A 22,718-nucleotide genomic window follows, 5' to 3' on the forward strand; every position below is an offset into this window, starting at 1 on the left:
TCTCCTACAGGCCAGCTAAGCTCTCCATCCACTGGTGCTCAACTCCTGCAGCCTATATTTTCTCCATCGTAACACCAATCATAAACATGGGTAAGAGTAAATAATTAGGGAGCAAAAAAAAAAAAAAAAAGACTATTTAAAGCTGTAGGGTACTGATGTCTTCAATTTATTTTGAAATACGAAATAAAATAAGATGTAGATAAATATAAGCAAATGTATTTATTTATATGCGCAAATATAGCAAAATAGTGAATACAGAATCTGAGTGGTGGAGATATGGATGTTTATGGTAAAATTCTTTCAACTTTCTGTACATCTGAAAATTTTCATAATAAAAACAAAACAAAACACAAAGAACCCTGTACCTTAAACTGCTGTTGTGTGACATCTTGTCGATCAGGCCGTAAGAACTCCAAAACCAGGGGAATGATATCTCTGCAACAGAAGTTATATGCGCCCAAGGCAGCAAAAAATGTTTGCTGAGCCTTGTTTCTGACCTGAAGAAAGTATTATTAACAAGGGACTTTTATTATATAGTAGACAAACTACAGAAAGTTTCCAAATAAATTGCTAAGAACAAAATGATAATTTAAATATTGTTGTAACAGAAAAAGTATCAAAGTACATACCTTAACAAAAACAAGTAAATGATTATCTTTTTACCAAAAGGAAAGCACATTACCACCAACCACATCCATGGTTTAGGTGTGGTTCAAAATTTTTTTTAAAAGATTTTATTTATTTATTCACTTATTTATTTATTTATTTGACACAGAGAGAGACAGCCAGCGAGAGAGGGAACACAAGCAGGGGGAGTGGGAGAGGAAGAAGCAGGCTCCTAGCTGAGAAGGCTGATGTGGGGCTCGATCCCAGAACGCTGGGATCACGCCCTGAGCCGAAGGCAGACGCTTAACGACTGTGCCACCCAGACGCCCCTGGTTCAAATATTTTTGATAAAGGAAAGACTGAATAGAACTGACATGCATTTGTCCTACAACACAATCAGTAGACTAAACTTTCTATTCGGAGTTACTTTTGATGAGAAGAGTTCGATTTTCTATTGTATTTACAAAGAAAATCAAAGACTTTCTAAAACACAGAACAACTTCACCTTTTCAATGCAAACTGTAGGTAGAGCCCGTATGTTTTGAACCCGAACAAAAGATCCAGTATAAAATTATAACCCATGAACTAAACTGTAATGAATAACCAATTATAGTAAAAGTGACAAACTGTATGTATTTCAAACTCTTTAGGTGAAATCTTTGAGTTAGAGACTAGTGTCCTAACTTACACTATTTTATAAAGACAAAAGAATCAGCTACTCATGAATTTTGCTTTTCCAGTTCTCTGTGCTTAGAGATCATCTCCTGGTCCTATGCTACTTAAAGGATGGACCCCACTGATTCATATGGTAGCAGGCTGCTGAAACCCAAGCATAGCATCTAGGAGGAGTTATCAGCCCTCAGGACTGGCGTTCAGCGCGTGACTTCAGCGGCAGCAACATTACACTAGTGCTATCTATCAACTCTGTATTTAAAAAAAAAATCTGAGAAGCAATAACAAACAGTAAAAATAACATTTTTAAAAGACTACTAAAATTAGCTTGAAAATATTTGCAGTCTGAAAGGTGCTTTCTATGCCAATAAGTCATCATCATTATTATTATTATTATTATTATTATTATTATTATTGTAAGCAGGCTCCACGCAGGGCTTAAACTCACCACCCCGAGATAAAGACCTGAGGTGAAATCAAGAGTCGGATGTTCAACCAAATGAACCACCCAGGCGCCCCACCAATAAATTATTTAAACTTCCTTGTATTTGAAATGGAGCTATTTAGATTGCACTGTAATAAAAAAGGAAAGTGGGGCAGGGGAGGCAAGCAAAGGGGACGAGCCTTACCTGACTGTATGAACTTGTAGATAAACGGAGAAGATCTCGAATCATATCTTGATGTATCCTTTTGTATTCACAACCCTCAACAGTCAGTGTCCGTAGCTACGAAAAGAAAACAATGTAAAATCAAATATCCAAGTTTTTATTACTAAAAAGTTTATTTAATTATGAACTAACACAAATATTTACATATTCATCTGGAAAACTGTCATTAAAAGTCATCATGATTTTAAAGAGATTTACCTCATGCTGCAACATTACTCTGTCAATCAACAGTGCTCTGATATGTTGTTTTTTCCCATGGAGCTAAAAAACAAAGAGAAAGACACTTCAACATTCCCCAATTGACTGCACCCATGGGTTCCCCCGAATTCCCTACTGAAAAATTAGTTCAGTAAAGGTTCACGCTGGGCTGGTGGGTACTGGAGGTATTTCATTTATTCTAAAGTGATCAGGCTTACATTAAAAGATAGTATTTCAATTAATTTTATGGCTAATAGTAGACATATCCTCTCTAAATAGCTCATCCAACACCCTGTTTTTCTCTGGTAGTTTATTAATGGATCTATGCATGGGAGAGGTACTGAGCTGGTCCTTATTCAGTCAAATACTGAAAGTACAAAAGGAGACTACTAAGAAAATTGCTTGACTCTGTTACATTTATAAATAGCCTTTCCAGGGAACTGTGTATGTTTATTAGACAATATAGTATCTTTTACTTTTCTAAAAATTATCTTTTATGCTCTCCCCTACCACCCCATCTTCTACCGGTCACTAGAGGCAGATATCTGGAACTCAGAGACTGCTCCTCTTTCACACCTTCTCTCACTGAAGCCATCAAGTCTCTACAAATTCTTCTTTTTCAAAACACCCGATTTCCATCCCAATGCCAGTGACTTGATTCAGGCTGTGTTTTTCCAGCTGGACTACTGTAATAGTTTAACTACCCTCCCTGCTTCCAGTCTCAATCTCCGACTACTGTTTTTTTTCCACAGTGGTGACAGAACTTTTCAAAAGTCATTGAATTAAAGACGGATCTTTCCAATATTCAAATCAGATCTACTTCAGAACTTCTGATGACTCCTCCATGCTGAATATAAAACTGAAGCACTTTCTGGGGATAAAATTATAAACAACCTGGGAGTGCCCGGCTGGCTCAGTTGGAAAGGCATGCGACTCTTGATCTCGGGGTCGGTGAGTTCCAGCCCCACACTGGGGGCAGAGATTACTTAAATAAATAAATAAACTTAAAAAAACAAAACCCAAAATACAAACAATAAACGACCTAGTTGCCTCCTGCAATTCCTGCCCTATAGCCACTGTTCCCTACCGCATGCCATGTTTGTATGTCTCCCTGCCCTTTTACACGCCATTCCCTCAAAGATACGCAGTGACCCTTGCCTAAACAATAAACTCCTACAACCTTTTTAGACTCCCAGAAAAGTCTCCTATGGAACACTGCTATCAACATCAAATGGCTGGCTCAAGTATTCTTTCTTCCATGCTCCTGAGAAGCTTGTACTGACTTCTCCTAGACACAAAGAGGTATTTTTCTAAGATCTCCATAAAGTGAGATGCTTTAAATCCATGCCTATGGACAATACCTCCTACTTTTTATTCCCTCAAGTTCTTACAAGGCAGCCTGCCACATTCACACTCCAAATTCCCAATGAGAGTTCAGACCCTCTCCTGGAAACTCACAGAAGAGTTTGTAGGAGGAAAACATTTTCCCAGGATTCTTTTGATTATACTGTGATATCATATTTGAAAATCTATTTTTACTTACAGGGAAACTTCCTCTGTATGCTGAACAATCCCTAAATCAGGTGACTATGACAGTATTATACAGATTTAAAAAATATAATTCAGAGTTTTTAGGTGAAAATACTGACCCGGTTTTCCATTGATTTCTTTACTAGGTTAAAGCTTTTCCAACGGGAGTCAAATTCATGCTTGTGAGATCCTTGGAACTGCAAGAGGTCTCCAATAATCTGTGTCAAAGAATTTCAAATTTTGTATTTACAAGCCATCATGTCAAAACTTGTCACATTAATAATCATGAAAGGATATTAAAGGATAATTGTACCTTTATGATAAGAAACAAAGACTTGGTATCATCTTCTGAATTGTTAAGTATGTGGTCTATAATAGAAGAAAAAGGATTTTGATTAAAATATTTTGAATTACTACAGGAGTCCTGATGTATCAGTTAAAAGAATCTATTAGATCAAGAAAAAAACACTGCCTGATATTCTCACTATTCAGAATTTAAATGCTATAAAATTCCTAAATATTTATTAGTAAAAGTAAGTTAAATGCATATATGTACTTACTAAGAAGTTTCCTTATGACCCTAGCAATTGCTTCTCGGTGGTTCTCTCTGGATAGATCTATTTTTTAAAAAATGAGACAAGGCATTTTAGACATACTGAATGCTCCCCAGCTGCTGAAGCTTACTTGTATCAACAGTTCATGTCAAGAATAAATCATGTATCCAGGAAAAAAACCAAGTGGGTCTGTCTTTATCATAGTTGGCTTAGTGTCTAGGTATGATACAGAATAATTTTTAAAACCTTCACATTTAAAAAGACCTGCTTATAAAACTTTCTTGGGCAGGCAAAGAGGAGGGAGGAAAAAAAAAAACTTTGCCAATATTTCAAAGTCTCTATTCACTAATTAGAGATCATAAGTGCAAAGGATTCTTTAATTGGTTATGGGTGACCCAAAACAAACAAACAAAAATTACACCTTAGCAATTAATGTATGCAATTAATTCTACTGTTAATCCAACAATAAGGAAATGTGCTAAATCTTTATTAATGTTAGATTCAGAACAATAAATTAACACATTGTTTTACATATTTATATGAAATTTAATTCACTATGACAGAAAGACACAAAGATAGAATGAAGATCATAATATTCCCACATTCACATCCAGTATAATGTATCAGTTCTAAAATAATTCTAAACATAAATGACCATGAGGATATATGAAAATCTGCCTCTGCACACAGAAAACATCCAAATATTTATTTACCTGGTCCAGTTTCTACCTTTTATTGGCTATTCTTTGTATACATAATATTCCAGTTTCTCCAGGAAAAGCAAAGATAGTTACTATGTTATTAACCAATACTCATTTTATATATGAAAAAGACTAGGAAAATTCTAACTACATATTATTCCATTTTAACTCTTTTTGAAAGAATTTTACTTTAGTTAAATTCAATTACTTAACATATAGTGTATTATTTGTTTCAGAGGTAGAGTTCACTGATTCATCAGTTGCATATAATACCCAGCGCTCACTACATCACGTGCCCTCCTTAATGCCTATCACCCAGTTACCCCATCCCCCCACCACCCACCTCCCTCCAGCAACCCTGTTTATTTCCTATAGTTAAGAGTCTCTTATGGTTTGTCTCCCTTTCTGATGTCATTTTATTTTATTTTTCCCTCCCTTCCCCACGATCCTCCGCTTTGTTTCTTAAATTCCATACGAGTGAAATTATATATTTCTCTCTCTTGAGTCATTTCGCTTAGCATAATACCCTCTAGTTCCATCCACATCGTTGCAAATGGCAAGATTTAATATTTTTGTGGCTGACTAATATTCCACTGTATATGTGTGTGTGTGTGTATAACATCTTCTTTATCCATTCATCTGTCAATGGACATCTGGGCTCTTTCCACAGTTTGGCTATTGTGGACATTGCTGCTATAAACATTGGGGGGCAGGTGTCCCCTTGGATCACTATGTTTGTATCTTTGGGGCAAATACCCAGCAGTACAATTGCTGGGTTGCAGGGAAGCTCTATTTTTAACTTTTTGAGGAACCTCCATACTGTTCTCCAGAGTGGCTGTATTAAGTTTTTTTAACTCCTTAAATTCAATTTAGTTAACATATACTATATTATTAGTTACCAGGGTAGAATTTAGTGATTCATCAGTTGCATATAACACCCAGTGCTCATTATATCAAGTGCCCTCCTTAATGCCCATCACCCAGTTACCCCTTTCCCCCACCCACTTCCACTCCAGCAACCCTCAGTTTGTTTCCTGGAGTTCAGTGTCTCTTTCGATTTGCCTCCCCCTACAATTTCATCTTACTTTATTTTATTTTTCCTTCATCTGTTTTGTTTCTTAAATTCCACATATGAATGAAATCATATGGTATTTGTCTTTCTCTGACCATTTTTAACTCTTGTAGAATAATTGACAAAAACTGTCCATACAAGATTTACTCAGATTAAAATTTACATACCATATTCAAGTCCAGTATACAACTTTGTCTCTTCCAAGGACACCATACTTGGTACCCTGTATAAAAACAAGAGTGCTTGCATTTATTAATAATACCAATAAGAATGATTAAAGGGAAAAGTGTCATTGCTAGAATGCTTAAAAAAGATGATGCTCTTTTTTAACAAACAGATTTCTCATTTTCAATACTTCAGCTCTCTACTCTGTCCTTCCGAAGAGTAATGCTATCTGTTTCAGTAAGGACAGTATTATTCATCTTAAAGAAAACGCTAATTAAATTTAATACTTTATGGGGGAAATTCACCACCCAAACAAACGTAATAATAATAATATTCAATATTCAAGTGTAAAAGCCTAAATCTGATGATAAACTTTTATATACATTTATACAAAGAAAAGTCGGCATTATAATGGTATAATAAAGGTTAAAACCGGACACCAAAAACTCAAGTCAAATTTTATTATAGAATAATAGTAGACAAACTTCTTTAAATAATCATTACCCCTCCTCTTAAAACCACCCAAACTGATCTCTCCTAACACCTGCAGTTAAAATGCCATTACTTTCTTTTGAAGACGATCAGCTATAAAAACACTGCATTTCCTAATTAAAGATCTGCCACAAAGAATTATGTTAACAGAACCAGACCCAGCTAAACTCATTAAACAATTAAAGTCACTTTTAAGGTATGTAAGGACAGATTTTACTAGGGAATACGAACCTTCATTTCTGAAATCTAAATTTTCTTCAATGAAAAATGTAATTTTCAACATTTCAAAATACAGTATCAACAACTTTTTATAAACAGAAAGATAATACTTTCTAAGAGGAAGAACACAGGCACAAATGCCAAGGAAACATGGGGTAAGCTTATCCAATACAAAATTAGTTATAAATAGAAATTTTATAGTGATTGATTACTCATCACTCATGAACTACACAGCACTTGTAATGAAGAAAAAACTATTTTTAAATCAACATACCCTCATCTATATTGTATTTTTTTAAGTTGAATTAAGCAAGTTATCTCTATCTTAGTATTTGATAGTTATGAATTCTTTGATTCATCTAAATGGGTAATAATATTAAGATTACTAAACTGCCAATTATTTAACTACGTTCCTCACCATAATCTAGGACCTAGGATGGCAACGATACTGTCTCGTGTTTCAAACCAAGCCTACAGAGTATAAACAAAGAATGGTTATATTTAATAATATAAAATACTAATTTGCTTTTCAGAGACTTTGAAGTTCAAATTCAAATTCGTAAAATTTGGTTTACATTCTATAAAGCTTCAGCCTTTGGCAACATCTTGCACACTTGAGCATTCTGTAAAATTGTTTATGATTAATATATATGTATCCAAAATCTAGTTAAAAATAAAATCAGATTTCTTTACAATGAACTTCAAGGAGTCCAACATCTCTACTGAAATTAGATTTCACCACCAAAGAGAAAAAGACTGTGCTCAAACAGTAACAAGCATAAAGCATAAGACCTTTACCCCACCCACTCATCCTTCCTTCCCTATTATAGCACAGGAAAATGCTTGCCATGAGCTATCACGAGAGTTGATGTCTCCTCACTGCTGCTGTAAACATCAGTAGTTGTGTAAAGTTAAGAATACTATTGTACCTTATCCAGTCTCTACCTAGTACCAAATAATATTGAACCAAGCATGCATTTTAATTAGTCATAAAATTGTTCTTACAAACAACATAAAAAGTGACCACTACAGAAAGCTCTTCTGAATTTTTACTGTGTGTGTGTGTCTGTGCGTGTATTTGTGTATACAGACACATAAAACCCTATCAAGTAAATAAGACTATCAGTTGGGAATTTGACATGTTTTGCTTATATGCCTTTCTGACTCTAGTAATACCAGTATTATTAACACTGTAATCATATTTAAAAGCGAGTCTCATCTAAGAGACTTGATGCTTATTTTAAAATTCATGTCGCTCTGAAATGTTTCCCTACCAGAAAATCTGAAGAAATATTAGCGCTGATTTACAAGTGTTTTAAAATATCTCTAACCTATATGGGATTTTGAAGTATTAAGAAGTACATTTAGATAAACCCCCAGCTTAGGCTTTCCTTTTGAAATGCGAATTAAAACACACATCTTTCACTATCTCAAGTGCACAAAAGGCATCTGGTTAGACATCTATTTCAGCTTTATTTGTTTTATCCATCACAAAGTCCTTTTATGTTTATTTATCTAAGATTCAGTTTTAATAGATCCCTTCTTCCCTAACAAATTAATTAAACTCTGATTGGACTGACAGGTTTTACACTAAATGTTTCTCAGCAAGTATAAATACATATTTATACTAAATATTTCCTCTGGGCTTTAGAAGAATATTTTCTAAAAGAAATCTCTATCCAGTACCCAAGTAAGACTTTATGATTGTATCTTTTTGTGGCCACACTAAGTTTATGTGTGTTGCCCTATATTTTGATACTTAAAACTGCTCGTCACTTTTAGTTATGCACAGAATCTTAAATGAACATATTTAAAGTGCCATCGACACTTACAGATATAAGCTATAGTAGCAATATATAGAATTTAAATCAAATACCATCATTGCTCCACTACAAGTGAAATTCATTTTTCTCATTACAAACAGTAGTAATTTTACCTCAGGAACTAAATAAAATTCTAACAATTCCTATGCAACACACTTTAAATAATACCATTTATACAATAATAAAGTTAAATCAGCTTCAAAGCACTAGACAGCACCAGGCCACCTAATTTATAGCAAAAGGTGTTCAAAATTTGTACCACCAAAAAAAACAAAACAAAACAAAACAAAACAAACCCCCCAAAACCTACAAGTTTTTGACAGCTAATGCTATTTGTACCACTAGATGGCAATCTTCTCCAGATTTGATTAGAGCAGAACTATGAAAATAATCACTGGTGGGAGAGAAAGGATGATGAAAAAGGAAGAAATGACTAATAACATAAAAACGAAATATACAATGCAAATCCAATATGCAAACGAAGGCTATGTGAACTGTCATGAAACAAATGCAAACAATACTTCTTGTCTACAGCTGGAAGAACAGCCTACTCTTCCCAATAACCCCCCCACCCGGAGACAGCAAACATAAAAGGTATAAAACCAAGCCACTAATACTAACAGATTTTGTTTTCCATTCAAGGTTACAAGTGTTTCACAAGAAAAAATTGGCCTATTTCTGTGTTCTGTTATCCAATTCAATCCTAGGCATCAATAATAGCTATAAACACAAATGAAAAGCTGGCTCTTACTCTACCATGTGAACAAAAGGTTGCTAGGTTTAAAATTAACTCTGAGCATAAGAACTATTTCCATGTCTGACACACAAGCTTTTAAAAAAATCAATGAAAACAGTCAGAAGGTGAAATAAGGAGAAAACAGGGTTACTCACCGTGGAGTAGTAACTGTTTCCTTTTCTGTGTGCAGCTCCCCCAGCAGAGCTGGGTAGTTTCCTGGAGGTGCCAAGAGAGGTTAGCTAGCCCTGCCCCTCATCGCAGAACAACACATCCTTTCACATATTAATGAAATGGTCTCAACTCTTAGACCTTAACTATGAAGTTTTCTTTGCCTGAGAAGTTAGTATAAGCTGAGATCCTAAGAATGATTTACCTAAGAATGGCTTAACAGATCTATCAAGAGGAATGGGGCACAAAGTAAAGAAGAAATATCGGAGATGAAAAATGATGACTCCTCTACCTTGAGTAACCCTGTTTTTACAGATGTTAGTTTTTTGCATCCTGTGATAGCTGGTTAGACCTAAAAGATTATAAAGAGTGGACTGCAAAAGGAGAAATTAATGACGATTTCAGGATTAAAGGCAAGTGTCCAATCCTGTATGACCCTGCAAAGACATAATCCAACTTCCACATCTATAAAGGTAGAACTAGGAGTATAAACTATACCACACATATTTCTATTAAATCATTAACTAAAGGTTCCAACAGCAAAATAGAGAAGTTCCATTTTAAGATTAATTCAGCAACCTTGGTATCTGACCAAACTGCCAAAAATTCAAATTGTACTACAGAAATTTACACTTAATTACCCTCAAGGGACCCTATTTTACCCATCCTTTGAGACAGTAAAATTTATTATATATACAACAAGATATTTAGTAACCCTCCATTGCCAAAGGCCAAAAAAGTACAATGAAGATACCATGAGGTACATCATTTACTTTCTACTTAAGACGTTCAACTCACCAAAGTTTTTATATTTTGTCAGTCTCTAATACAATGCACAGAAAACTGGTTTGCACATTTAGTAGTCATTTATCTGAACAATGGGATTCTAAGACTATGCCATATATTCTATTAGGAACTAAATTAGATTTTTTTAATAGGAAAACTCAGAACTGAACCAAGTTTCCAGTTTCTCATTATTGTAATTTTCCAGAAGACAAATACTATTAATACATGTGCAAGGCAAAGTTAATAATGAAAGATCTGACCAAAAAAATTAAGCAGCTAGAGTGTTTTTACCTAATTGAGATTTATACGTAAGAAAAATTTAAGACTAATTTTAAAGAAAACTGAGTTGCTACGTGCTTCCACAAACTGGTCTGGTATTTCAGAAAATACATAATGTCCCACAATACCACAGCCAAATTGTTATTAAAAAGAGTGACTTCCTCAGGCACCTTAGGCATTATTACACTAACTAATGAACTTGTCACAATTACATGCCTCCTTTTCTCTCCCACCTGGTATATTTTACTCTGTTTCTTATGGAGACCTGCTGCTAATAATCTTCCAGAATTATGCTACACATATTCTTTCTTCACACTAGGATGTATGATTTATTATCACAGAACAATGGCACCGTCAGTTAAAATTATTTGATTAGTTTTTTCTTTTTTTCAAGTTTTATTTATTTAAGTAATCTCTATACCCGCATGGGGCTCGAACTCATGATTCCGAGGATCAAGAGTCACATGCTCCTCTAAGTCAGCCAGGCACCCGATTAGCTTTTTCAAATCAATTACCTTTAGAAATTTTAACTATTATAGACCTATATTAGAATAGGCATTTCTAAAATTTAAAAAGCTAACTTTATTTTATGATACTTTAGTAAGAACTAATTTGCTATCTGCAAAAAAAATTGAAATGTTATACAAAGAAATGTAAAAATAAGTTAAGATTTCAGATGAAGGAGATATCAGTTAGAAATTGGTTTTAAAGGAAAGGATTCTGGTAAGAATTATTTAAAAGTCCAGGAAAGACTTTATAAATCGCCTCTTTGGTGATTCAAAGGCAAAGGGCTGCTCATTAATCTTTGATTCTACTTTCTATAATCATTATCCCTGCCTAGATGTAACTATATAAGAAGAGTCCTAAAAATGTGTATCATTCGATGATTAAAACAACTGAAGTTTTCGTTCTGTATTTTATTATGTATTATTAAATATACCAGAAAAATTTCATACTTTAAAAAAAGTTTTTAAAATATATGAACATTATATATTTATAGTAAATGTAATTCTGTATTATTACTTCATTATGTCTTATTATATTAAATTTTCACTCTCAACGTGAAAATTCTGAAACACAAAACCTTCCGCAGTCTAAATTAGATTTCCTTCTCGACTTTTCTGGGAAAAACCTACGAAGGATACTCAGGATCAATTTTAAAGCTTATGTCTAACAATATAGGCAAACAGTCTACCTATTTTTATTCCATGGCATTCATAAAATGTTTATAACACAGTATTCTTTTCCTTATTAACAATGCATTTCATTATTTACAAACCTAATGGTTTTATTATAACCAAATGTAAGGAACTTGTGTCCTGATGCACTTTTACTTCAAAGTGATAAAGACCTTGCTTAACTCACTAGTGTAGTGCACATGACGTAAATATGTTCATACTGATATGAACCGCAACAGAAACCTCTCACCCTCCTGAGTGGACCCTTCAGCATGGAGTCCTAAGGATCACTCAAAACTAAAAATCTTCTAATCATATATACAGAAGATACATGCTTTGGCTCTTATTGGATTAAGTTACCATTTCTCAGTCAACATGTTCAGGCAGAACTAAATTTACTGAATGTTATAAATCTGTTATGTATGAAGTAGGTTTTCAGTATGCCATAAGAGTTTAATTCTTACTATATTATATACACTGTTAAGATCACCAGGAAAATCAAAACCATTTCTGTAAGTCTCTCATTTTTAAATAACGTTTAAAATCAACCTCTCTTAACGAAGATCAATTTTGGTAAAACTGCCCCTAAATCAAACTATAATACTGATGAAAACCAAAAGTGCTTGCGAAGAACTCAGCAAATTCCTAGACAAACTTAAAACAGATTTCCTTACCTGAGATGACCCTACTTCTCCCTCTCAAATCTAATGAGCGATCTAAAGTTCAATGCCTAGAAACAGTTTTTAGAGTGAAGTGGGAATCATGAGAAAGTATGACTCCAAACAATGATTATACAAAATATGGGAAAGACAAGAAAGCCACATTTTAAAACCACTCCTTGAAGTTTTTAAGATTTTTGTTGCAAATCAACAAACAATTCTTCCCTTTGTGTTTTTTGAGGAGGCAGGGGTTACTTACTCGTTTTTATGTGATTTTCATGAACTTGCTCAGCAATGAGATGATGATGTTGAGAGAAAACGATCTATGGCAGTACACTGAAACTAGGCCTGAAACTAGCATCTCACTACTAAATAACTGAGCTCACTCAAGTTACATATTGCTGATTTCATTCAAGCTCAATTTTTTTTCAACTTAAATGACTGCATTAACAACAGATAAATCAAGGCATTCATTCAAAATTGTTAATAGTTTGAAAAGCACTTAAATTCATAAAAGCAACTTAGTACAACTTAAAAGCTCAAAGTAACGGTCAACAAATTTTTATGTAAAAAACATGGAGATTTTTCCTATAAAATCCCTAATGAACACTGATTTTTCTTTTTCTTTTTTTTAAAAAAGCGCATTTATCTTAACTTAGAAACTAAAGGATGAACTTAGTATTGATATTTTTAAACTGATTAACATTCAAAATTATCCTAGCCTGGTACCACGTGAAAATCTGATTAAAGCCATGAAGTTTACAGACCTCAATTCTGCCTCAGGTATTTTTGGCCTAACAATGACAAAAAGGTTAAAGTGATACAGAAACAACACCAATAACAAAACCAGTGACTCATTATGCGACTAAGACTTAAAATACATGCCAAATGGCAAAACAGCAAAATATGTAAGTAGTTATTTTTACTTACAAGTTAGTAACCGGCTCTCCTTTCAATGGAGGTAGGAGGTTTCCTGAGCCAATTAAACAGTTGTGCACTATAGTCAGACTCTGTAGAACATCATCTCTGGAAAAGATACAGGCATTTTCATATTTTAGAAAACTCCAAATCCCTGTCTAACAAAAGGCCTTGGAGAGTCTAGGGTGAAGTACAAGAGCCTTAAGTGGGGATATACAAAACTAAGGCCAAGAAATGGCAAATATCTTCAGTTTACCCACTGAAACATACAAGGTAATAAATATACTGGTAATACAATACACACCTACTTACGATTAAACAGGCTCTAAATAATCAGAAATAACAGCAACTGACTGCCCTTTGGGAATCAATTCTGAACATAATCACCTATGTACTCAAAGATCGCTACCACTAACAAAAAAGGAAAACAGTATCACTGAAGCTCTTCCAGCATACTCCATCTTTTGAAAATGGACTAGCTAAACATTTACTCCAAAAAGCAGTTCAGACACCATCAGTTGTACTTCTTTCCTCCTCCAAACCATTCCTACTGAATTTGCTTATTAAAATTTCCTGGTATTTCACACATAGTAATTTTCTTACTATTATTTTAGGAACTTCCGGAGATCTGTAAAAGTCTAATGATCGTTAACTATTTTTTGTTAAAGCCTCCTAGGAAAGAAAAAAAAATCTCATAGAGATAGTTCACTAAGTAACATTAATTCAATAATATGAATTACAAAAACAAACAACCCCCCCCAAAACCTAATCTGAATCTAGAAAAACAAGCATTTCCGGATACTTCCCAAAAGATGCACAAGTGAAACTGCTAAGCAAAAGTCACAAAAGCAGACTAGGAAAAAAAATGAGTTTTTCTATTTAAAAGGTTTAAATATCACGACAAAATCTGTTATACAATGCTACATTATTAAATGGTTTTCTAATTATATATATGGCAGATATAAACACACACTGAAAATGATACATCGGATATGCCATAGAGAAAGCAAAAGACACAAAAAGATTTTTCTCAGTCTGCTACCACACAACACTAAATGTTTTTGAAAGAAAACTAACCTAGACATTTCAAGTTCTCCATCACTATACTGCTGGAGTTTGATGAGCTCAGGCTGAAGAAAAGAGTCCAAAAGATAGAAGGCAAAAGCCACTTCTTCTGAAGAAGGAACATGCCACTGGATGCCCAGATTCCACAAGTCCCCTGGTTTACCCCAGTCCTAGAAAAGAATAGCATTTATTCAGCAAGTTGAGAAATGGAAAAAACAAAAACAAACACAAACAAACAAACAAACAAAAACATGTACATGTAACTTAAAAAGGTCTTCCAGGAAGGGGCGCCTGGGTGGCTCAGTTGGTTGTGCTCTCTCAGGGCTGTGAGATCAAGTCCCATGTCTGGCTCACAAAGGGCATAGAGCCAGCTTAAGATTCTCTCTCTGCCCCTCCCCACCCTGTCTCCCTCTCTCTCTAAAAAACAGGCATTAAAAACTCATTACCCCTTCATTCTCAGTCCAGAAAAAGGTTTCCCTGAAGAGCCACTCAAATACAAGTTTACTATAAGAGTAACAGTAACCTTATGTAAAGCTACTTGAGCTTCCCAATAAAATCATTTGGAATATACAAGTTACGCAGAGCATACCAACCCACTTCATATACAAACAGAAAAGAAAAAAACTAGGCTGCTTCTGTGCTATGTTACACTTTACAAGTTTAAAACATTCCAATAATTTTAATAATCTACTTTAAAAATAAAGAAGTGACAACTTCATACACAACACAAAAACCCCCCACTCTGGATCCTTAGAAAAATAACTCAATATGTACTTGAATTCTTAATTATTGAAAACGCTTGCCTTGATCGGAAAGTATTCAGAAGGAGGTTTGTCAAAGCCCCCCGGCACACTGCAGTACTCTGTCGGGTAGATGAGTGTAGTAGAACGGAGGAGGTGATGCAAAAGGTTACAAGACAGAGTGTAACCCTGCTTACAGGTTAGATGCAGGGTTCTTTGGAGAATCTTTACAAGCTGCTCCCTATAAAGAAGCAACTTCTTCCCATCCACTCGAGTAATCTAAAAGAGGAAGAAAACAGTTGAAGACATTTTGGTGAAAAGATTAAGAATCAATAATTAACGTAGTGGACAATGTTTAGCTACTCAAGTAGCCTAAAATGTTTCTTAAAATGACTTTAATTCATTTTAGAATTGTCGTTTTAAGTATATTCTTACAATTCTTTTTAAAGATCAAAACACATTCTCTGAATTCAGACCCTCATGTGCCATAGTACCATCCTTTTCAAAGAATCTCTCTCTTCAAAGAGATAAAACTAAATTGGAACTCTCTGTTTGTTGGTGAACCAACCCATAAAGGAAAATGAAGTCTGAATGATAGCCAAATTTAGAATGGAGAGAGAGAGAGAGAGAGAAAGGAATTGCGAAATCTGATAAAATTTTCAATTAATGAGTTACTGATATCAGAATTAATCAGTAAAAAGTACACCACTGCACGTGAAGCCATCAACAATTATCAGACCCCCTTGCAAGAAAATGCCATTATCTGGCTTTCTGTAGTTGTATTAAGAAAATCTAAAACTTGAGACTCTTCAGTATCAGGGGACCTGGTTGGCTCAGTCAGTAGAGCATGCGACTCCTAATCCTGGGGTCATGAGTTCAAGCCCCACACTGGGTGTAGAGATTACTTAAATAAATAAATAGATCTTTGGGGTGCCTGGGTGGCTCAGTTGGTTAAAGGTCTGAACTCTTGATCTCAGCTAAGGTCCTGATCTCAGGGTTGTGAGTTCAAGCCCTTCACTGGGCTCCACGCTCCACTCAAAACAAAAACAAGAACAAAACAAAAACAAAAAAACAAACAAGCAAACATGGGACACCTGGGTGGCTCAGTTGGTTAAACGGGTGCCTTCAGTTCAGGTCATGATCCCGGGGTCTTGGAAGTGACCACGTCAGGCTCCCTGCTTCTCCCTCTGCCCCTCCCCCTCCTTGCGCTCTCCTATGCTCACTCTCAAATAAAATAATAAATAAAAATCTTTAAAAAAAAGAGACTTTTCATATTTTTTAAAGTCAGTTAAAAAAAATAAATTCTAGGGGCGCCTGGGTGGCACAGCAGTTAAGCGCCTGCCTTCGGCTCAGGGCGTGATCCCGGAGATCCGGGATCGAGCCCCACATCAGGCTCTTCCTCTATGAGCCTGCTTCTTCCTCTCCCACTCCCCCTGCTTGTGTTCTCTCTCTCGCTGGCTGTCTCTATCTCTGTTGAATAAATAAATAAAATCTTTAAAAAAAAAAATAAATAAATTCTAAAACCAAGCCATCATTTTCACAGTAATATTTCTTTCTTACAAAGACTTACAATACCTCAGACAAAAGTTGAAGACTCCACAGCAACTCCTTATCCAGCTCTTCTTCATTTAATACATCATCGTCTACAAATGGCAAAACAGTATCACGGAAAAAGAACGATGCATCCAACTAAACGCATCATTTTTAGTATTTGTCTTCAGTATCTCTAAATGCTGAGAAAAGGTCTTACTCCTTTTTCATGAAGCTAAACTTGCTCCAGGGGAGGTGAAAATTCAATTTTCAAGAAAATAAACACATCAAATCAGGATGCCTGCCTCTCCACATCTCACAAATTGACTGGTACTGTTTTATGGCAACCTCTACATGGTGCTTGCATGTATGAAACTATTAACTTAATAAAGCAAAATTTCTTCACTGTCACCTGGATGATACCTTAATTCGAGCAATCCCTGCCCCAAACTACAAAATTAAAATATTCCGTAGCTTATAGAACCTATTTTCATCAACAGAGTTCTAGAAACAAAGAAAATATTTTTTTACCTAAAAGTATAAATACAGAATAAGAACCTTATGACTTACTCATTGTAAGCTGAGTTATAACACTGCAGCAGTGAGGAACAAATAACTTCAAGGACTCCTCTGGGCAGCACTGAAAACATATTTGTATAAGTAAGTTTTTTGGAAGGCCATGAATATTCAACAGTCACAAAGTATACCCTGACACTATTTTCAGAGGCAAGTAAGGGTTATAAGCTGCTACTGAAAGAACGATGTATTTTAAAAGTATAACAAGCATATATAAAATAATTAACCATATAAACCTGTTGGCTATTGATTCATTAATTTATCAGTCCAAAAACCCCAAACTCACCTTTACAGCAGCACGGCACATGTCTGCCACCATGCGGCCTGCTACTCTTGTTTCAAATATATGCGAAACAGAAAAATTAAAAACCTTCTGAAGGGCCACCTGTTAAGATATGTAAGAAGTGAAAAGGTCTTATCAGCATTTTTAAGAAATTTAAACATCTTATGAAACATAAAAGAAAACGAGAGTCAGACTAAAACTAAAAATAACCAAGCAGGAAATTCTTAACCATCTGAATTTTATAAAGATCTGCTTATTAATGTTATATCAAGATCTACGAACAATCTTTGCTCAAGACCCTAATGTGCGTTTTAGGCACAAGATTTTATTTGCTATGGAAACATTAAACACAAAACTACAGCTGCTGGAAGCAAATGCAAACTATCCAATATCACAAAGGGAGGTTCTGGATTATCTAATATTTAGACTTTGTCATTTTGACAGCTACAAACTAGAAACATTTATCTCTATTCTAAAAGACCTGAAGCAGTCTATTTTTACAATCATGCCCCAGAATTTCAACTTAATTACTAAATGAAAGAAAGAGCTCTAGACGTTTATATTTTTCAGGATCCTTAATCCACAACTCCTTTCAAAAGATTTTGGCTAAACAAGTGTTTACGTTCATTTCTTTATACTAACATACTCTCAGAAAATATTTCATGCAGCTGTAAAGCAGTTTAACTTTTTTTTTTTTGAAGATTTTATTTATTTATTCGACAGAGAGAGACAGCCAGCGAGAGAGGGAACATAAGCAGGGGGAGTGGGAGAGGAAGAAGCAGGCCCATAGCGGAAGAGCCTGATGTGGGGCTCGATCCCGTAACGCCGGGATTACACCCTGAGCTGAAGGCAGACGCTTAACCACTGTGCCACCCAGGCACCCCAGCAGTTTAACTTTTAAACAGGATAAACATATTGAAGAGTCATAATCTCAGATGAAGGGAGAAGAAACAAAAATGAAAGTAAAGTCTGGTCTTAAAGACCACACTGTATAAAACAAGTGGCAACCAATACTGAGTAAGGGAATGTTTACAGTGTGTCTTATGAGGACACACCAATTCCCATTCATTATAGCTTGCCAGATTTTTATAGTTAGGATTTAATTTCTACTATGTGATGGCATAAACAAATTCCAAAACTTTTCTCCCAAACAGTATTTAATTGATTAAACAGTACAGTTGATTCTTGTTGTATGTAGTATATTCTCTAAAGTTGCTGTGAGCACTGAATTAGCAAATACCGAATCACTCTTCCTTGGGGAAATACAAGATTAAGTTACTACAAGTCTCTGCTTACGTTTTCATAAACTGATAATATTTTGTTATTTTGTTTTATGTGTATTTAATATATATTGTTGATTCATTAACACTGAACTCAGCCAACAGCACTATAACTCACGCCTGAATAAAGCTTATCTAAAACATGTTGTTTTCTGGGAGGCACATCACAATTCTCTTACGCTTGCAACACTAGACAGTACTGCAGCACTACTCTTGTGGGCCATTTTAAACAGCAAAATCTCCAACAAAAAGCATACGATGTGGAAAACCTGGCACGAGGTAGACACAAGAGCGTGTTTACATCAGAGCTGAAACAAGAAGGCAGAGCATGGTACCTTATTCAAACCTCAGCCAGGAACATACGTGACTCACATTTTTTGCCACATTTATACATCTGCACAAGAGTGCCGTGAGTACTGACTTGGGGATTACAAATAAATTTTAGCAAGCTGATTAATTTGCAAATATGAAATTAGCGAATATAATGAGAATCCACTGTTTATCTTTCTCAAAGTTTAGTTGAAAAAAAAGGATAAATGGCATAATACCTAAGTAACTTCAATTTTTAAAACACCCACAAAAAAACCCTACAAGACTGGGATTTAATTTTTTGCAGCAACGCGACTCTTACCATAAATATTTCTTTGGAACATTGTGTGAGGATTGTACTAAACGTAGAAGACAGACCTAATTCGACCAAACTCTCCAAGTGAGTCATTTTCTCAGTTTCCGTCTCTTCTCTTGTTTGCTCCAATGTGCTACTTTCTATAAGTCCAAAACATCTAAATAATCCAAAGAAAGTATAAGTTTAGCAACTAAAAGCTAGTTTCATGTTTTTGATGATGATTACATAAGTCTCCACCATCATGCCTATTCAAATGATAGCTATTCAATTTGGGCATGGCTATCAACTGTCTTCTTTAACTTCAGGTGCTCAGTCCAGAGATAGTGGCTATGTACAGGTTGCAATGCAGAGAGATGAAGTTGTTGGGACAGGCCAGTTATCTCTCTGAACGTCTAATAAAGGGCAGGTCTGGGGTGCAAACTCACCTGTCCATAAATTGTAAGACGAAATCCTCAAATTCAGCTGTGGCTGAACAAAGTTCTCGTTCCACCTATGACATTTCAATGTGGAGAAAAATTAAAAATAGTCCTTGATTTTTCTTGGAACTACTAAAACTCAATTATGGTCTACAAAATAGATTTAACACTGTATTATTATACTGAGTATGGTGAGAAATAGCACCATAACTGCATATCAATTTAGAATAACTCAATATACTACTCTACAGGAACCAAAGTAAAAAGTAATTAACATATGTTACAAGGGCCCAAAACAGAAGTCAAACAGCCATCTTTATCATCTACAGTTTTCAAGCTTCTGGTATATATACAGGGTTCTCTCCTACTACTTGAACATCCAAATGACAATAGTCAAGTAGAAACATGCTTACAATAAAGAAAATAATTCCAAAAGAACCAGTCCGTAATGAAGAAAATTTCTGTTCATTGGAGGTCAAGCCCCTCCACAAATTTATTCCTAAACTCAAAAAAACCCCAGAAAAACCAAAACCAAACCAAACCAACCAACAAACAAAAAAAACCCCACACCACTATCTCCACTTACCAAAAAATTGAAAGTGACAAAATACTGAAATACACCTCTGGATATCAGTTGTTTACAAAATAGCCTATTTTTGACCTACGTCCTTTGGTGGGTGCTCTGCCAGACTATCTTACCAATGACCTGGTCCTCCATTTACATCATTTTTGTCGCAAAAGAGTAATTTTAAACGACTAGTATTTAAACTATCAAATATTACTATGCATTTACAGTAAGAGTTATAACTCAGTTAACCAATCCTTTTACAAGCAGAAAGCATCCTTACTTCTGTGAGGTCATTTCTTTCTTGGAGTACAGATGAACAATCTACTAAAGGCACCAGAGTGGAAAATGTTGCTATAAACTGGAATGTGATCTGCGGGAAGATGCAGAAAATTTAACAGTAACTATAACTATGGTTCAAAAATACAAGTATCCCATAAGCTACAATGAAGTACCCAAATAAATTATTTTGAGGGAAATCCCACAATAACCTTTCTGGAAATTTTTCACTTAGAATTGAACATTTTAAGGTTCCTCACAATTAAGCAGCTGTTACTTTAGTAATGAAGTTATACTAAATTTATTTTCATAGTTATTTCTTAGGTTTAAGCACAACGTTCTCCAACTTTTTGTCAATGAAAAGTTACTGGCCCCCCACCTAAAGATGCAACATTAACTGAGGATAAACAGAATATGCTAAAGCAAAAGTGTGGGATCGGGCAGGAGGAAAGGTGAGCAACGCTTTAAGTCAGGAGATGCGTGTATAAAACAGGACCTGGCATTTTGCACCCACCAGCTTTTATCATGCCTCCTGTCATCAGTGTAGACAGAGGGAAGTACAAATGATCATATGCTAAGATTTTTTAATGTCTCTGGTCAAGAAATACAGTAAATATATAATGAGCTTTGAAAATATCTTATGATCATTAAATGTATCCAGGTTATGGCAAGTGACTTACAAAGGATGACATATAGGTCAACTAACGATCCACAGATCTAAACTCGGGCATCGACGGATATAACCCTTTACCACTAACAAATTTTACATTGAATTGTGTTCTAAAAGAGCATTTGAACAAAACTTAAAAAGGATGTCTATTCACACAATTAGAACGCAGACACAAAACAGAATAATAAATATGCTTACCATGCATTTACTGAAGTCATTGGGGTCTACCCCAGGCAATGCTCTCATCAACAGAGGTAGCATGTGTGTTGGACCTTCAGGAAACCATCTGCCCCCTGATACCAAACTGCGGGCTACTCCAATTACACAACTTAAAGTAGCTGTGAGCTGGTGAGGTTCTGTTAGAGTCTCTAGTGCAGGATACGTTCTACAGTTTAAACAGAATTAAAAAAAAAAAAGTTCCACCACAGATAAACATACACAATACATTAAACCTACCAAATTCATAAACTGCCTGTTGGTAGCCAGCAGAATATTTTGCGTGAATTATCTGCTCTCAAAGTTAACTGAGTCACACACATAAAGGAAAGATACGTGTTTCCCAAAGCCCCTGCCACCTCACCACCTTTCTCCATGCAAATTCCACAGTGAAAAGAACATAAACTGGCAGATTATGCATTATTTCAGCCATATGAATTCACTTCCACATTCCAATATGACTGATTCTAATCTAATGGTCGGCAATTATTAGAATTCAGCAATAACAAGTGACAACTACTCTACTCTTCCCTTTTATCGGAAAAACAATCTTTATTACAATGCTGAAATTTCTCCTATTTTACACCTTTCAAAAGACAGGTATTTTAAAATTGGAAATTAGCTCTAGAAACACATGAGAAGACTCCTGAAACTAGAGTGAATAAACGAGGGAGAATAATATAAATACAATATTTGAACAGCAAGTAAAAGACAAGCCAAGAACATTCATTCTTTCACACAGCAATTCCATTTTTAAGAATCTCTCCTACAGGGGAAAAAAATCTAAAACACAGTCATTCTGAATTTCTCTTATGCAGAAAAACTAAGGAAAATTTCATTTTACGTGGAAAAGAAAGAACATTTATGATCAGAATAAAAAACCAACCAAGCCCATGCTTTAAAAGGTGAAGAAAGCAAATCAGCTCTTTAACAGAGGCTGTCCTTAGGAGATAGAAAACTCAGGACCTAATTTATTTTCTACATTTTTACTTTTTAAAGGACTTTCGTTTTTTTTTCTTTTTAGAAGAGAGAGAGAGCAAGCACAGGGG

At 35.0% G+C, this 22,718-nt stretch overlaps 1 protein-coding gene across 2 annotated transcripts in view; it reads right to left on the bottom strand.

Annotated features, from left to right (window-relative positions):
- PSME4 (proteasome activator subunit 4) overlaps positions 1–22,718 on the bottom strand; it is a 103,984-nt gene that overhangs the window by 33,093 nt on the left and 48,173 nt on the right. For both annotated transcript variants that reach the window (XM_087863397.1, XM_045787973.2), the window contains 17 exons: positions 21,652–21,838; positions 20,788–20,877; positions 19,949–20,013; positions 19,530–19,680; positions 17,622–17,720; positions 17,330–17,399; positions 16,805–16,872; positions 15,293–15,508; positions 14,502–14,659; positions 13,437–13,532; positions 6,169–6,224; positions 4,235–4,291; positions 3,988–4,043; positions 3,794–3,892; positions 2,145–2,207; positions 1,908–2,003; positions 366–497 (listed from right to left, as the gene is read on the bottom strand). In XM_087863397.1, coding sequence (XP_087719523.1) covers positions 366–497; positions 1,908–2,003; positions 2,145–2,207; positions 3,794–3,892; positions 3,988–4,043; positions 4,235–4,291; positions 6,169–6,224; positions 13,437–13,532; positions 14,502–14,659; positions 15,293–15,508; positions 16,805–16,872; positions 17,330–17,399; positions 17,622–17,720; positions 19,530–19,680; positions 19,949–20,013; positions 20,788–20,877; positions 21,652–21,838 — 1,759 coding nt within the window. The remainder of the gene's footprint in view (positions 1–365; positions 498–1,907; positions 2,004–2,144; positions 2,208–3,793; positions 3,893–3,987; positions 4,044–4,234; positions 4,292–6,168; positions 6,225–13,436; positions 13,533–14,501; positions 14,660–15,292; positions 15,509–16,804; positions 16,873–17,329; positions 17,400–17,621; positions 17,721–19,529; positions 19,681–19,948; positions 20,014–20,787; positions 20,878–21,651; positions 21,839–22,718) is intronic.

The sequence above is a fragment of the Ursus americanus genome, chromosome 7 (assembly GCF_024610735.1).
Source record: "Ursus americanus isolate L20-20 chromosome 7, mUrsAme1.1.p, whole genome shotgun sequence".
In the NCBI taxonomy this organism is placed as follows: Eukaryota; Metazoa; Chordata; class Mammalia; order Carnivora; family Ursidae; genus Ursus; species Ursus americanus.